The sequence below is a fragment of the Neolamprologus multifasciatus genome, chromosome 18 (assembly GCF_963576455.1).
Source record: "Neolamprologus multifasciatus chromosome 18, fNeoMul1.2, whole genome shotgun sequence".
Classification (NCBI taxonomy): Eukaryota; Metazoa; Chordata; class Actinopteri; order Cichliformes; family Cichlidae; genus Neolamprologus; species Neolamprologus multifasciatus.
This window is the reverse complement of record NC_140456.1, coordinates 19,198,877-19,216,406: the sequence shown is the minus strand read 5'-3', so window position 1 is coordinate 19,216,406 and position 17,530 is coordinate 19,198,877. Positions and strand designations below refer to the sequence as shown.

General features: G+C 41.6%; 2 protein-coding genes across 6 annotated transcripts in view; one reads left to right on the top strand and one right to left on the bottom strand.

The window, feature by feature from the left end:
- Positions 1–12,521, top strand: part of per2 (period circadian clock 2) — a 32,927-nt gene extending 20,406 nt beyond the window's left edge. For 2 of the 5 annotated variants that reach the window (XM_085139478.1, XM_085139477.1), the window contains 16 exons: positions 379–457; positions 560–666; positions 762–915; positions 1,061–1,175; positions 2,073–2,213; positions 2,839–2,929; positions 3,064–3,244; positions 3,541–3,665; positions 3,848–4,054; positions 5,344–5,607; positions 6,060–6,952; positions 7,266–7,382; positions 9,275–9,485; positions 9,685–9,892; positions 11,113–11,263; positions 11,350–12,521. In XM_085139478.1, coding sequence (XP_084995604.1) covers positions 379–457; positions 560–666; positions 762–915; positions 1,061–1,175; positions 2,073–2,213; positions 2,839–2,929; positions 3,064–3,244; positions 3,541–3,665; positions 3,848–4,054; positions 5,344–5,607; positions 6,060–6,952; positions 7,266–7,382; positions 9,275–9,485; positions 9,685–9,892; positions 11,113–11,263; positions 11,350–11,499 — 3,194 coding nt within the window. In that variant the 3' untranslated portion in view covers positions 11,500–12,521. The remainder of the gene's footprint in view (positions 1–378; positions 458–559; positions 667–761; positions 916–1,060; positions 1,176–2,072; positions 2,214–2,838; positions 2,930–3,063; positions 3,245–3,540; positions 3,666–3,847; positions 4,055–5,343; positions 5,608–6,059; positions 6,953–7,265; positions 7,383–9,274; positions 9,486–9,684; positions 9,893–11,112; positions 11,264–11,349) is intronic. The other 3 variants (XM_085139479.1, XM_085139481.1, XM_085139480.1) reach the window with 3 other exon arrangements.
- Positions 12,522–13,001: 480 nt separating this feature from the next.
- Positions 13,002–16,913, bottom strand: hes6 (hes family bHLH transcription factor 6). Its single transcript, XM_085139506.1, has 4 exons — positions 16,599–16,913; positions 16,418–16,504; positions 16,234–16,315; positions 13,002–15,901 (listed from the first exon to the last, which is right to left on the bottom strand). The coding sequence occupies exons 1-4, from the start codon at positions 16,671–16,673 to the stop codon at positions 15,492–15,494; spliced, it is 654 nt and encodes a 217-aa protein (XP_084995632.1). The 5' UTR covers positions 16,674–16,913; the 3' UTR covers positions 13,002–15,491.
- Positions 16,914–17,530: the final 617 nt, after the last annotated feature.

Genomic DNA, 17,530 nt, shown 5'->3' with positions numbered 1-17,530 from the left:
GAGATATCAGACAGAGTCATATCTTAAAAGCCCTATTAGTACAATAATATCCTAATGGAGCACTTTGCTATCAAACTGCAGGCTTACTTGTGGTTCCTACAGTTTCTGAAAGTAGAATGGGAGGCCGAGCCTTCAGCTTTCAGACTGCTGTCTGGTGGAACTGACTCCCAGCCAGCATTTAGAAGACTAACACCCTCTCTAATTTTAAAATTAGACTTAAAACTTCCCTTTTTCTTGAAGATTGTTGGGGTTTTCTCTCGGACACCGTAAGGTCTTCATCATGATAATTTTAAAAAGTGTGTTAAGAAGACTGTCGTTGTGTTTTGGTGCTATATAAATTAAAGTGAACTGAACCTGCATTTTTTTTTAATCCTTAAGCACCCAGAATTCCAACAGACAAGCGCATCTTCACCACCACTCACTCTCCAAGCTGTGTGTTCCAGGATGTGGATGAGAGGTAAGCCAAGAATGCTTTTACTGCTGAATTTAAACTAAATGATCTCTGAAAAAGGTGCAAACATTTGGTGCTGTTGGCTGCTAACACTGCACTTTGTTTCAGGGCAGTACCTCTTCTTGGGTACCTCCCACAGGACCTGATTGGCACCCCAGTCCTCTGCCACCTGCATCCCAGTGACCGCCCGATCATGCTGGCTATTCACAGAAAGAGTGAGCCCACACAAAATTGACAGAAGAAACGTCAACATCCAGTGTAAGCAGGGGAAATCAGCGCCTGTCTCAATCTGTTTGTTTTTCCTCTGCAGTCCTCCAGTGCGCAGGCCAACCGTTTGACCACTCGTCCATCAGGTTCTGTGCAAGAAATGGAGAGTACATCATCTTAGACACCAGCTGGTCCAGTTTTGTCAATCCTTGGAGCCGCAAGGTCTCCTTTGTTATTGGGAGACACAAAGTCCGCATGTAAGTATTTATTACCTAAACAAGTTGATACATACATTTAAATCAATAGTAGATTAATATTTGACCACGGCATATGTGACATTATAGAAACAAGTTCTTAGTTGGATGACAAAGGTGCTTCACGTAAGATGTGCTTGTTTACCAGGGGCCCCGTGAATGAAGACATTTTTATGGGCCCAGTCTCAGGCGTCAGAGAGGTGAAGACCATGGACTCTGACGTCCAGGAGATTACTGAGCAGATCCATCGGCTCCTGCTACAGGTGAGGGGAAAAAACAAAATTAATATAAATTTTATAAGCTGAAAGGAAAAAAAATCAGTTGGAAGGTGGAAGAAATAGCAAGACCCTACACAGACTAAGGATTGATCAAGGGAAGGTGTGAGGGACCAAGCAGCCAAAGCAAAGAGGACACAGGCAAAAAAGTGTCCTCAAAAAGGGTTTTCTTTATTTTAACCCTCGAAAAGTCCAAAATTAACAAAATTCAAAAACATACTTAGCAGGCCCATAAAAGAGGTCAACTAAATATAACTCTATGAAAAGTAATTTCCAGAAACTTAAACAAAACAAAGTGAGACACAACTTAACTCACAAACTGACCTAATTACAAACACACATGAGGGTAGCTTTTATAATGATTTGGCCAAACCATTTGAACACAATGGGGGGGAAACAAAAAACACACTAATATTAACTAAGCACAGAATAGCCTAACTAAACCTAAAACACCCCTGCTCCTGGTAAGCCCATGGTTGGTCCTGCTGAGCAGGTATTTTGTTCCCAGAGTCCTCAGCCACCCTTTTGCCCAGACAGGAAACAGCCACTGGCCAAACCCAGGTAACTCAAACAAAGAGAAGCATAATTAATATAACAAAACATAGATATTAGAAAACATAGAATTAGAAAAACCACACAATGTTACTATGTGTGCGCCTCATAATACCAGTGTTAGGTTTAACCAAATGATTAATGAAGAAAACTGCAAAGCAAACTAATAAAGTAAAAAATTGACTAATTTACCCCTGTGTGGCTGATGCCATCACAGAAGGAGATTAACAGTTACTGTTATTGCAGGTGCAATGTCCTCTCTGTCCCTGGAAATAATCTCTTCATTTGTTCCTGTTTAATCTTTTTCTTTTGTCTTGTTTTTTTTGTAACCAGCCTGTTCATAACAGTGGGTCCAGTGGCTATGGTAGTCTGCACAGCAACGACCACTTTCTTGACATAGGCTCCTCTAACGAGAGCCTGTCGTACAGCAAGATGCATCAAGAGGAAGAGGACATGAGGGGCAAAGCCAGACCTGTGAGTAAACCCACAAACATGCATTATTTCTTAAACGCTGCATGCACTGTATTTACTGTTTGACATTTTAGTTTAGCATCCGAGTTTGAGTTCAGCAGCCTTGAAAACAAAGCACGTGTGCATGCATGTCGCAGATCAAACACAGTCCAAATACATGCATGTTAGGTTCACTGGCAAGTCTTACCCTGCATGTAAGGGATATGAAGCTCTCGAGTTGTATAGAAAAAAAGCACTGTATGTGTGACGAGGTAAATGTGGCTTGTAGTCTAAAGCGCACTGAGTAGTGAGTCATGCTCACTTTCTCTTTATGGACGTCTGATTATTCAACAGTTGGCAGTGAAACTATTCAGAATCTTCAACCTCAAGTTGCTGCTAACCACTAAGTAAATTATTCACTTGATTATATAGCGAAGAAGTGACTAAGGAAGGGAATTAGGTCACTGTTACAGCTCACTGCAGTGAATCCTTACCCATGTGGTCAGGGTAACAGCACTTTTGCCTCAGGATTATGAAACAAATTTAGCCAAGATTAATATGAATTTAGTCTTAATATTCTTGTATTATTATTTTGAATGAAAAATCTGAGCAGATTGTAAATGATTGACTCTTGTTTGTCTATTACCAGCGAACTTTTCAAGAAATCTGCAAGGGAATTCATCTTCAGAAGAGAGAAGAGCAGCAGACGGCAAAGCCAGACAACAAAAAAAGCAATGGCAGTAAGTCCAGAGAATAATTATCTGCATATTTGCTAAGTTGCAGAGCTAATTTTTTTGCAAATTGTTCAGTTGCTGATACAATGAGGTGATTTCATATTAATCTTAGACACTAATGCCTAATTTGTCTGCTGCAGAGTCTGTACAGAAGAAGAGCCAAGCCGTGGTGCAACCCAAAGACTCGACTGCTCCTGTTAACTGGAAGGAGGCGGGATCAGCTATGGAGGAGAGCAGAGCCTCTTTCCAGGAGGACCTGGCCTTCAATGATCAGACTGTATACTCCTACCAGCAGATCAGCTGCCTGGACAGTGTTATCAGGTACAGAGATGACTCATTAGAAGAAAATGCCAGCCATTAGCATTGCTCATCCCATGTAGAGGGACTTTATATGTTCCTGTAATACGTAATGGATACAAAGAAAGTTCAGCAAGTTCTCTGTATCATATTTCTCTATTACTGTCCACATTCATGTTTTTACCAGGGAGGAATTGGAAAGAATTGTTACTATAAAATTCAACCTTTACAGAGTTCCTAAAGTTCTTGATTGTCTTTGACTTTTACAATCGGGTATTATCAGCATAAATACTAATTTTGTGATTGAAAAATCCCTGTAGGTACTTGGAGAGCTGTAATGTTCCCATCACCATGAAAAGGAAATGCCAGTCTCTCTCTAACACCACGTCCTCAAACTCTGATGAGGACAAACATAAGGGATCCAGCAGCATGCAGGTGTCTAATGGTATGTGGCACTACTTCAGATCATCTAAAATAAGAATAACACAAACCTCTTACCTTTTTATTTATCATGCAAAGTTACAGCCTTCTAAGGCTTTCAGACTCTTCCCTTTAAACTTCTCTATCAGACTCTTCTACAATACCACTTCCTTGTCAGTAGTTCCTGTTCTCTGTTCTCTTTGGCAGAATCATCCTTGTTGAAGGATCAGTCTGGTCTCTCTGCTTTGGATGATCAAGATAAAAAGTCCACTGACGCAGCCACAGCGGTAGTGGGCACTTCGCGGCCCCTACCTGTACCAAACAAACCAGAAAGTGTGGTGTCCATAACCAGCCAGTGTAGCTACAGTAGCACCATAGTGCATGTTGGGGACAAGAAACCTCAACCCGAGTCAGGTACAGTGACGTGAAAAAGTACTGACCTCCAACCAGATTCCCTCTATTGTTGCATATTTAATATACTGGAACTCTACAGGTATCTGATTATTAAGACAAAAAAATGTTGTTCGATATGAATCGCACACTCTTCAGCTTATTTCTGTTTAAAGAGCACTACAGAGTACTAAAAAATCACTGATTTGGAGTGATATTGGCGACTGTAACGGATGCAACAGATTTTTGTTGTTTTTTTAAACCTATTACTGTGGATATTTTAGTGCTTTTTACTTCATGTATGCAAAAAATCCTTTTCTGCCTCTTGGAGATCTGAAACGTCTCAGTGTGGAAAAATATTCAATAATAGAAGAAATCAGAGGAAAATGGCTTCTCACAGCACTGTAAATGCAGCCTGTATGTGTACGTGCTGATTTATGTGTGTCTGTGTGTTTGTGATGCTGTAGTTTATCAGCAAAACCTTCAATACAGGAAGAAAAAACAATGGCAAATTTTCAGTTCAAGTTCCAGTATGTATGAAGTGTGTTTGCGTCCTATTTGAAATAACTGCAAAGATTTATGATTGGGGGGGGACACATGCACACACACTATGGCAGTTTAACACACTAGACTGCCATAAATATACTCAGTTACAGAGAGTTTAGACAGAGCCAGTCAGTAGGAAGAACTGGTTTAAAAGGCAAAAAGCTAAAACGGCTCGATTGTCTGCACCAAAGCCCAGTATGAATTAAATAAGGATTATTTTAAACTGAAACCATGCAAAGCTACTCTGCAGTTCAAACATGTAGCATAATAATCCACCTTAGTTCAGAATAACAAAACCAACAGTTATGTCTATAGCTTCTGTTCTCTGAAGGAGAGGACTGAGGTACAACACGTGTAGTATAGGATATCGCACCCCATACTATGTGCTGTACTGAGTGAATCGACTGAAAATGAACTGAGCTATTTATGCAAAAATGCAGCAAAACTCTCACTGATTGTGCATCGCTTCATCTTAATACCTCAGCCCAATTTCTCTATATTCATTGTCTGTAACTGTTGTACTTCACTGCAATGTCTTAACTGTGCAGTTGCTTTACAGACTGTTGGCTTTGAACGTGGTTCCCAATTTGTGTGAGCCTTTCTTTCAGTGTGTCATTATATGTTCCACTGTAGGCTACTGCATTGTTTTCTCTATGTTGCTTTTCTCTTTGTCGCTTTTAATAATAAAATGTTGTGTTGCATTAAAAACCCCACCTTCTGTTGCTTTACAGCTTATTAAAGTTATTCTCTTGCTGTCATTCATGCAGAGATCATAGAGGACGTACCGGGCGCAGGGGAAGTGGCCGAATCCAGCCAGAACCTTGCGGCTCCTCCGTGTGCATTTTCACCTCCCAGTCAGGAGAGAGAGTGCTACAAGAAGCTGGGCTTGACCAAGCAGGTTTTGGCAGCACATACGCAGAAGGAGGAGCAGGCCTTTCTGTGTCACTTCAGAGAGCTTCGCAGACTCTCCCCCCTCGAAGCAAACTGCTCCGAGTACCTGGAGCGTCAGAAAGAACAGATCGGCAGTGATGGTACAACTAAACACCAACCCCATACTGACACAGGAAGGATAATTCTGGCTCACTGCAATTTACGTCCATGTCTATTTATAACCTGTTCAATCTCTATTTATAATTTATGACTCATTTCGTTGATTAAAAATCTTCGGAGATGGTGACATGGCTTTAAAAAAGACTAGAAATAGAGTAACAGACACAAAGTAACTTTGAAATCAATCCCAAAGCTAGAGGAGTTTTTTTGTTTGTTTGTTTGTTTGTTTTTTGTTTTTTGTTTTGAAGAAAAAAAAGTAAGTGACAAAAAAATATTATCGGGAATATTCTCTACAGTTTACTGACTGGCTCCCTGTTTCAACCTTAATCTGTTATATTTCCACTAGCTATGACTGCACAGTATATTTGTTTCAGTGCAAATTTTCATGAAAACTTTAAATAAAATATTTTTTTTCATTTTCTTGATCGTCTAGTTGCACCTGCTGTTCGACCCAAACAGGGTGGAGCGTTTGCAGAGCCAACCACACGGAGAAGCACGCGGAATAAGAAGACCAAATCAAAGCGTGCTAAACAGGTCGAGTCCTCCGACAGCACAGCGTCCCATCAAGGACCACAGCTGCAGCGGCCTTCTTTTCCAAACTACAGCCTTAACCAGACATCTTGGTCTCCCTCTGAGGCAACGCAGACTGCTTTTCCCATGGCCTACCCTACCGTGATGCCAGGCTACCCTCTCCAGGTTTACCCCAGAGCTGAGTCCATAGCTCCACGGACAGATACCACTACACAAAACTTTAGGGACAGCCAGGGTGCTCAAGCCACTCCTGGCCCCTCATCCATCCATTCTGCTCCCTACACCTCCCCCATGGTCACCCCCATTGTGGCTCTAGTACTCCCTAACTACCTGTACCCTGTAATGGGCCCCGGTCCTCCACCACAGCAGCCAGTGTACCAAGCAGAGACTGGGGTCTTCCCCACCCAAACATTGCCTTTTGCTCAGGCTGCCTTTCCATTCCCACCTTCCTTCAGTGGTCAGACTCAGTTCAACATTCAGACCAATTTTACTCCTCCTCAAGCAGCAGGCAGCTCAACTCCATCATTCTGCTTCCCACCATCCTCGGAAATCCCTAAGCCTTCCGTTGAAGGACAGTCTCGGTCCTCAACGCCACAGTCTGGAGGAGCTGAAGGCCAGGCCTCCCCTCGCTTATTCCAGTCACGCTGCAGCTCACCCCTTAACCTGCTGGAGCTGGAACTGAACGTCGACAGGCAGGACGGTGCGATGCTCCCCTCTGGAGGACGAGGAAATACTGCAGCTGAGAGGGAGCAAACAGCAAGTGCCAGCCAGCCTAAGGAGAGGGAACTGAATCAGGTAAACAAGGAAATGCAACTTCCCTTTGTCCTGTTTTTTTTTCCACCTGGATCCTTCTTAATCTGTCTGAATTCAGCATCCCACAGTGTTAATGAATTTTAACGTTGTGGGCTCCCTTTATAGGCTGTGGCATGTTCCCCCATAAAGTTCACTATATATGCATCTCAGTTTGTGGGCTTTAATGGCGTTATGACAGTGATTTTATCCAAAATTATTTCCACTAAATAACTTCTGTTTTGCTATTGTAAAAACTCCTCCGATTAAATGTGGCCCAGGGTGTGTTAATCATGTTATTATTCCTTACACCCTTTAGCCATCTCTCAGTCTCCTTGGTCCTCCAGGACCGTTGTATTTCGGGGGTACAGCCTGTTTCTGTGAGCGTTTGTCTTGGGATAAAGTGTGCTCTAGGCTGAGTGCTTTCAGCAACGAGGTAGGCGAATCATCGTAAAACCTCCGCACTTTTCAAATCCCATTTCTTCCCGATTCCATGTCAACTGTTACAGTTACTGTTTTCCTTTTCATGACTTATGAGTATTATTATTGCTTGTTCAGTAGACACTGATTTTTAGCTGAAGCATGACAATGAAAACCGCCTAAGAAGCATAATAAAACCTGGAGGCGCGTGCCCTCTTGAGGAAGTTCATTGCAGGATAGTATTCTGTATGTGCACCTTTGGAATAATCCAGTTTTAATAATTGGTTATAAAATGAGAACTGATCTTTATTTAACTGACCATTACAAACACCAAAACACGAACAATTTAAGTTTTCTCTGTTTTTCAATCAACACAGCCATTAAGTATTTGTTGTGCTAGAAGGAAAATAACCCAAAATGTTATGTTTAACTGGTCAGAAATGCTCTGGTAGAAGAAACTTCAAATGTTTTTGGTAGCTGTGGGTTGAAGAGCATATTTTTCTGCCAAAATTTGGACTTCTCTTCCTCAGCTCAGCCAGATTCACAAGATGTCTGAAGTGAAGCGCTCTCTTGAGTTCATTTAACTGTGTCTCTGGGGTTTGACTGGATACTGGACAGATTTTTCTCTATTTGTAGTTATTCTGCAGTGGGTTTATTTCTAGGCCCAGAAAAACTCAAATCATGATCTTTTATCTACCGTACAGTGCACATAGCGTGTATGTTCTCCCCAAACAATTCAACCCAACTTTCCTCAGTTAAAAAAAAAAAAAAAGCATTATAGAGTGTCCTATTGACAAGTTGAGGCACACGGTAAGATCAGCTTCCTCTGGCGTCCTGCTGCAGATTCCATCCTTCATCTCTCACCTTTTTAAATAAGTCAATTCAGTTTTATTTACACAGCACCAAATCACAACAACAGTCGCCTCAAGGCGCTTTATATTGTAAAGTAGACCTTACAATAATACATACAGAGAAAAACCCAACAATCATACGCCCTGTGAGCAAGCTCTTTGGTGACAGTGGGAAGGAAAAACTCCCTTTTAACAGGAAGAAACCTCTGCAGGACCAGGCACAGGGAGGGGCGGGCATCTGCTGCAACCCGTTGGGGTGAGAGAAGGAAGACAGGATAAAAGACATGCTGTGGAAGAGAGACAGAGATTAATAACAAGTGTGATTCAATGCAGAGGTCAAGTTCTCTCTTCACACATGCCAACAGTGTGGTTTGACTTACTGGATTGGATATCTCCAGTGGGGTTTTTAAAGCCTGTAGCCCATGGGTCTACTATACTGTGGGTGTTTGAACTATGTGCTTCATATTACTGAAGACGATACACTAATTTGTGTGTTAGTCCTTTAAAAAAATGCATTTTTCATAATTGTTACTTTGATGAAGATCAGACCACACTTAAACTGATGCAGCTACTTCTAAATGGTTCACCTTTGTATTTTTTCCATTGCACATACACTGATTTTAGCATGAAGGACTTCCACAGCTGTGGGAACCTCATTCACAATTAAACATGTGGAGGGGGGTATTGTCGTTTGTATTGTACCGAGATGATATAATGAAGAAAGGAAAAGTGGTTTGCAGCCATCTTCTGTATTTTGCAAATGCTTTTCTAATTATAATATACATATTGCATTCATGAATTATTGACTTCCCTCACTTTAAATTAGCTGGAAAAGGATCAGGATCATGTATCTAATTTAAATCAACTACACTGGTGTTTGCTGAGAATGACCGTTTTTATGATTAAGCAGAAAATGCTCCCAGGTGAGTCTTTAAAATCTGAGGCAGGATGCAAAACGGCAAGACAAACGGCGTCTGCGAGTGTAATGAATGCTTCAGTGTGAGGACCTGAATCCTGCTCCTCTGATGTGGTGTTCCTTCAATATTTGTTTTTGCAGACAAGCTCGCAATGTGACGCTAACAACAGCGATGCCAACTCTTCATCCAGTGACATGCTGAACATTATCCTCCAAGAGGACTCCTTTTCGGGCACCGGCTCAGCCACCTCAGGGTCCATGGGCTACAGAACTTCAGCCAGCGGCACTTCGAATAGCGGGACGTCTGAGGGCAGGACGTCTGAGGGCAGGACGTCAGCCAGCGGAGTCTCAGGTAGTCCTACAGTTACAACCACGTGTTTTAACTTGTGATTGCTATACAGATTTGAAGTTTTTGTCCAAGTTCTTTTTTCTTTTTTTTTTAACAGAGCAAGCGATTTTCAACATGGAAAGCTTTTAAAATTACATAATTTGTCATATGATCATCAACTTACTTGGCCTTTAACAATACTCTGCTCTTTGGCTCTTCTCAGAAAGCACCAACAGTAGCAAGTACTTTGGCAGTGTGGACTCATCGGTGCACAGCCAGAAGGTCAAAGGTCATATGAGCGGCAGAGATGGAAGACGCGGCAGAATGGAGCAGAGCGACCATATCACAAAGTATGTACTGCAGGACTCACTGTGGCTGCTCATGGCTAACACAGATGAGAAGGTCATGATGACCTATCAGCTGGCCTCGCAGTGAGTGGAAGAATGGGGCTCAGCCAGTGAGGAGTAGGATAAATGGCCCTGTAGACACTATGGTGCGGTAGTTATTCACCATCTATTTGTAATGGAAGGTTCCTCAGTAATGCACTAGTGATAAGGCCGTGTGCGTGTGCAGGAAACTTGGTGTGGGATGCCTGAAGGCAACAGCTTGCTAAAAGACTGTTTAACATGTTTAACCGAGTCCCCACCATTGGAAAGTGTATGCGCAGTTTTAACCCACCCTGTGAAACTGCTTTACATTCATCACTAGCTAGCTTTGATCTCAGGTGAACCACTGGCTGAATAGATGTTTAACTACACATTTAATCCCATTTAATATAAAAAGAAGTGCAATTTCAACAGTAAGACTGCACATGAAGAAATGATGCTGTTGTATGATGATGCTGTCTGGTGATGGTCAGAGGGCCTGGTGGCCCGGTGGCGCCAGTGTCCGGCAGCCTTGCCGCAGTGCGCCCCAGGGCAGCTGTGGCTACAGTGTAGCTTGCCATCACCAGTGTGTGAATGTGTGAATGACTGAATGTAGTGTAAAGCGGGTCCTTAGGGACTAAGTAAAGCGCTATACAAATACAGGCCATTTACCATTTAAATGCAAGAAATCTGTCAGCACAAATAAATAAATGTGTTAAATTACAGAAAAGGCCCACTGCCCAGAAAATATTCAATATAAATTCTGGCATCCTTATTCTAATAGGATTAGATTAGTGCTAGTTTACAAGGCTTCTACTGGGATGCTGACTGACTACCACATCTTCTAGAGAAAGAAGCACCCTTTTCAGGCAGCATCACTTGATATACTCAGACTCTTTATGCATCTACCACACACTCCCTTAACTGTGGTAGCAAATGTTCATCTTCCTGTTGTGTTGCATCATCTCTGTGTAAGAGGGAAAGCAGTGTTTGTAAATGTGGAGGAAAAGAGAAACTGCAATCTGTAATCATGACACAGAAGCTCCAACCCTGATGGTTGTAGTAAGACTTTTGACCACTAGATGGAATCCTCACAACAAAAGAGATCTGCTGTGTTGGGTGTGAGGAGCCTGACAGCGAAACTTTGTTTGAACATAAAAGTAATAAATTATCCAAAAGTGCAACATAAGCATGCAAATCAAAGCTTCCAGTGTTGTTTATCTGAGCATTTGTCACACGTGTGAGCTGAATCGTGACCGTGTCTGTGCGTTTCAATGTGTCTGCAGTGATATTGAAAAGGTGCTGAGAGAAGACAAAGAGAAACTGAGGCTGCTGCAGAAGAGCCAACCGCGCTTCTCTGAAGAGCAGAAGAAGGAGCTGATCGAGGTTCATCCCTGGATCAAGAAGGGAGGTTTACCCAAAGCCATAGATATCAAGGTAGTATTGAATACCCCTTCCAGTTCAGATATCCACTGTTAATGTAAACATAATGCCTCATTTACACCTGAACATGTTTTTTCCAGATGTGCTCCTGCTGTGATGACGCCTTAGAGGCAGTGACGGCAGTACAGGATCAGCCGTACCAAGACCTCGATGAATCTGAGACCGCCGGAATATCCTGCCACGGCTCTCCTTCGGCCTCCGACTCTCAAACACAGACGGCGGCACAATAAGCTTCTCAAAGTGTCCAGAGTGACTTTGTTAGCCACTGGCTTGCAGCCTTTGAAGAGGGACCAGTTTTAAATGTGCTCTTACTGTTTCTCTCTTGCTGTTCTGTGAGTTATTCCTGTGTAGGTGCCAGCAAGAAAACTGGATAAAACAGTCCAGATTTTTGTAGAATGTGAACATGTGTAGTAGATTAATTACATCATATTTTAATCTACTTTTTAATTGTTCACTATGTTGTTGCTTGAGGAATTGCTGGTCTCTAAGACTGCGCCTGTTTGTTGCGTCATCCCTTTTGTAGCATGTTGCCACGTGTGGCTCTTAATGGTTTTTATATAGACTTGATTACCAGATGCTGAGCCCAATAAAGGGAAAGAGAAAGTGTGCTCGCATGCCAGGCACCACCACAGAGGTCAAACAAACATCAGTCAGCTGGGGGCTGCTCTTGGTGGCTCTGTGGTGTTTGATGAATTCAGTATTTTGTGGCGTTTCCCGAGTTGCAACGGCACTTCTGTCATTCATACACCTCAGACACCAAATGAGCACAAGTGCACTTTGTGTGTTGGATAAAGAAGAACGTAAATGAGACTCCTGTGGGTCTGATATTCATTCTGCTGGTGCCTGTAGTCAATTGGGGGATCTCAGCTGTTAAACATAGAGGGGAAAGATGTCCAATGTTGTACAAGCATTGCTGATCAAGTGATGGAGTTGATTTAAGCTTGCACTGAGTTGGGGGTGGGGGTGTGAGGCACATGTGCTACACTGATTCACATAATGTCATACTTTTAAAAAAAATCTCATTTCAAAATTTGTACACTTGTCAAAAAGCAGCTCTAGATTTTTTTTTTCTTTTTTTCATTCAGCAGATTTCCTTTCACCTGTTTCTGGTGAAATGCAGCGTTTTTGTTTTTCAGCTGTGACACTCACTTAAAAAAAAAAAAAAGAAAAAGAAATCTTTAACGTATTTCAAAGCTTGTGTTGGTGTTTGCAACACTCTCTGACTCTAGGCATATGTATAGGCTATATTTTTTACATAAAATAACTGATAACTGTTTCTCTATAAATGAGTCAATGTGTTTTTAAGTTATAGTATTTAAAAAAAAAGTTTAAAAAGCAAACTGGACCAAAAGAATTAATATTATTTATTATAAGCTCTATTTTGAAAATGTGAATTGCATAATCAACACTAGGAAAGCTGCTCATCACAAACTGAAAAGTACCGAGCTGCATGTTTAGGGTGGGTGGTTATTGTAAAGAGATTATTGTGGTTTTCCCCAGTTTTGAAATGTGCTGCATGACGCTCGACGTGGTCTGATGTTGCGATCATAAACAAGGAGAGGAACATCCTGAACAGACTGAAGCTCGTTGCTGTTCAGAACAAACACTTCAGGCTGACTTTAGGTTTCACTGTTATAAAGCAGCTCGGACGTCAGGTGGCTGAAGAGTTTTTTCACTTTGAAGCCCATGCCGTTGTTTTGAGTCTCTTTGTTTGGTCTCTTTTTTGGGGGGGGGGGGGGTGGTCTTAAAACAGACACTGACATACACATTTTTATTTTTGTTTTTCTTATTTTTTTAAAGGAAATGATTCCGATATGTTTGCTAACTTTTCTCAAAATAAAATGTTGCATAACTTAAAGCAAAGTGTGTCGTGCACCTTCTTTGCCAGTCCAACAACGACAAATAAGGATGATTTCTGCAGACTGAAAAAAATAAAAAAACGAATGTTCCGATATCTTAAACTTAGCAGTTTTTCTCAACAGTGTCTGCAGAGCCCTAAATGCAGTTTAATTACAATTCTGTTAATCTTAGTGCCCCACATCCCTGGATGAATATATGGATGGCAAAGTAACCTGATATATTTACTTGAATAAAGTACAGTTTTATTTTGGATACAAATGTTTTGTCTTGTACTTCATATGATTTATCTGCAAAATAAGTAAGGCTTTAATATAATTCTGCAAAGTGTCATTCCACACAATGAACACATTTAGTTAACTATATTTTTGTTATACTATATCTTCACTGTTAAGCTACTTAAGTCGGATCACAACTTTTAGATCCCCCCCCCCCACACACACACACACATATGTTTAAGGTTGCATAAACTCACTTTTAACATAATAAATCTGTAACCATATTCCTACACTGATTTTTAACTGATTAAATAATCTGACTACCTGTGCCCTCCCCTCTTTGCCTTATTATGGGTTCCCCCTTGTGCCACGCCATTAAAAATCCTGGGAACGCCCCTGCTGCCGCCTGTCTTATACATATTCACTTTTACTTCGTCACTTTTACCTTCGCAATGCAAATGTCTGTCTGTCCGACCACCGAAACAACAGACTTCTGCGCAGATCCTCGTGATCAAAGCGACCCTTGTTCATACCTTCATACTTACTTCAAACTGAGCGCGAGGTGCGAACGTGCTTAAAAAAAAGAAAAAGAAAGAACCCCCCCCCCCCCCCCCCCCCATACCTTCGGTGATATTTTAATACGGTCTTGTCACAACACAACGGACTACATCAAGTTTAGCAAATAATAGGACCAAAACAAGGATGTATGGGTCGTCATTTAGTAGTTTATAATTTGAATTATGATAATTTACTTGTGCTTTCTTGCACTCGAGAAAGCTTGTTATTAATTTAAGTGGTCACAGCTGGGTTTAAAACGAAATATCACCTTTTTACATAAATAAACTACTACAAAAATACCAATGCTTAAAGTTTAAAATATAGGCCTAACTTTATCGTATGGTCACACCGTTTGATATTTATTATAACAGTGTGTCGATCTTATTTCTAGCAAGGGGGATTACAAAGAACAATAAAAGCAGATTGAAATCTTACCTGATTGCATTACCTCGATGTATAATTACTACTCTATATGCTAAATAGAATTGCTCCACTATTCAATGCACAGTGTATTAGTCTTTTTCTTCTCATTTCACCAGTGTCCCCTATTAAGTCGGGGGTGGGGTGTAAAGACGTGACTCACACTCCACGTGGCATATGAATAGACTTGTTTTAGGATTGCTGGCTTTTCTTATTCATGCCTAGCAGTAGGAACTAGGTGGTGCAGATGTAGAACACTGTGGCTCTCACTGAGACCACAGAAGTGATGTCTGACATCAAGCGAGCTATGAAAGTCAGCAGCAACCTAAACCACTGCTACGAAATGACATGCTTATATTTCACAGGCCTAAAATTATGTTCACTTCCACAGGCTTGTGCGCCACTCCAAACTTGCAAAAAGAAAGAAAGAAAGAAAAAAGATGACTGTTTGTTCGATATCACAGCGCAATACAAAGCCAAACTTATTCCAGAGTCATGACTGTGCAGGTTATGTGCCCACGTTATTTAAAAAACGAGTCGAGCAGAGTTATAAATTCCATTTGTCAAGTTCTCAGCCAGGACTATATAAGGAGGGAGTGAGTGGATTACTCATTTCACACCTCACAAATGCCTACGAAGTGCTAAGGGATCTTGGAGAGCCTGTGCACACAAATGGTCCACAATTGCAGAGTAATAACAAATATCTTGGAAACAGCCGTGGGTGGGTGGTTAGTGGGATTCTTGTGTGTGAAATTAGGCTTTTTTTCTCCTGAAGAGTCTGCTGCACAAATGGAGTACAAGTCTTTTTTTTCCCCTAAAATATTTATTAAAGTTTTAGCTTAACTTAGATGAGGTAGCCTACTAGCAGACAACTGACATGTATAAATAGAATTTTCAACAGATCCTAATTAGGAAATAATTTACACACACTCATATCAGTGCATTTCTGGTGGGGGTCTACTTTCTATACAGCAGTTATATTGAACAAGTACATATTTACATAAGTCAGCAGGCCCAAACAAGGTCACTAAGCTCTGTAAAGATATATTAGAATATCTTTACGAAGAGTTTATCTGATGCCTATTCAGGTAGTGTTGGCCTATTTCTAACCCAAGCTATTGTTTCGACAAAAAAAACCCCAAACAAACTCCTATTCCACCCTAAATTGTCTACCATGGTCTCCACAGAGCTTTAGAGCAAGTTAGGCAGGGCAACGCTTCTTGACCGTCTGCCTCCTCCTCAGAAGAAACCTGGCTTTGCTCTGAGTCGGTCTCATCCAGGTCAGAGCAGAGGTCGTCGCTGGAGGTGGTGGAGGGTGCCGGGGACACCAGGGCTGTGTGAATGCTCTCAGACAGGGACCAAGTGCTGCTATAGCAAGGGCTGTCCGCTACGATGTCCGGGAGCATCACTCGGTGGTACTCGTTGTTGTTAAGTGGCATACTCTCCAGAAGGTGCTTCAACAGCTCCGCTGCCACTGTTGGGTCAATCCCTGGGTAGTTGGACACAAATGTGTGAACGTCGTGCATACACTGGATGTATCCGGCAGCGAAACGCTCACAGGCCTCCCGGTGTACAGCGTCTGCGGACAGACAGATGGAAACGACCGTTAAACCTTAGTTTCTAACGCGCAATTACTAACAGACACTCTGTGCTCTGATTGGCTGCGCCACGGTCGAAGCGCACCTGTGGCGGCCACAGTACAGTTGATTAAAATATTAATCCGCCAAGAGCAATGAATTAATCAGTAGTTTTACCAGTTATAAAGAACTATATTACTTGGCGGAAGAATGATTTGTAAATTGTATTGCTGTTTATATGTCTCTTTAAAAAAAAAGAAGAAAAAAAAAGCTTATGGTTAATACTGTACACTCAAGTAAATAAAGTTAAATAAGGTTTATATGTACGGTTTACCCTGAACACGCCTTTGAAGAGTGCCTTCCACTCGTTTCACTGTCATCTCCAGCACTTCGGCATTCTCCATCTTTGACTGTAACTGCAGCAACAAACATCAGGAACACAAGCTAGCTTAGCCACAACACACTAGTTGCATTAGTTGCTGTTGAGCAATGGCGCTACATAAACAACAGCAACTTACGTCTTCGTCGGCAATAAGGACTCTGAGTTCTTGTAAACTTTCATTGATGCGAGCTCTTCTTTTCTTCTCAACCAGAGGTTTTCTTATCTACAACAGTAAGGAAAACTGAGTTGTTTTTTTCCCAGTTCAAAGCTGACTAAAAGTATGAATACTGCCTCTGAATCCTCACATGGGATCTTACCTTTCTGTCAGGTCTGACCCCACCGCAGTCATCCACTCTGTCCAGGCCGTGTGTGCTGCTGCTGATGGGGGCCATGTTTTTGCAGTTCAACCCAGGCGCTGCCAGGAGCCGACCAGACTGGAGGTTGGTTAGTTGGTGTGTAATCCAAAGAGCCGTTAGAGGCCGTCAGTGGGACAGATGGCCGAGGCGATCCCAGCAGCAGTGAGCACAGAGAGGAGGAAACTGGGTGGGGTGGGGAATGCACTGTGTGCAGTCTATGTGTGGGTTCATTTGCATGTGAATTGGTGAACGAGCAACGACCCCCCAACACATGTGGTCACTTTAAATTGTGTCACAACGATGTCTTAACCATGGAGCAGCATGCAGACATAAGAGTGCAAAATATGGACAAAGAGGCTGCAAAGGTAATGTCAACAACCCTGAAGGTTTTAGTTTGTAGTGGGTGAAAGAAAATAGTTTTATTTTGGAAAAGCAAAACATAACCGGAGGTTTAGCTTTTGACCACATTCAATCAACTTTGGTAAACATGTTACTTATATTAAATTCAGTTTTATTTATTGATTGATTGATTGGTCATTTATTTTAAACATGTAAACAACATACAGGTACATTTAGAAAAGAAAAGAAAAGAGAAAAAAAATACTATACAAAAAAATCAATACATTTCAATATAGCTACCATTATGATTAATTTACATGTTGAAAGGGAGTGGGAAGAAGTAAACACTTATCCATATAGTGCTAAATCATAACAATCGCCTCAAAGCCACCTTTTTACTCAAATTGAGCACTCATAGTGCTTTCTACTACAAGTCTCATTCACTCAGTCTCACGTATACACATCCATGCTTTACTATGCTTTTCTGTATGTGCTTTTTCTAACATTTACACACATTCAGATCAGCATCAATTTGGGGTTCAGTATGTCCAAGT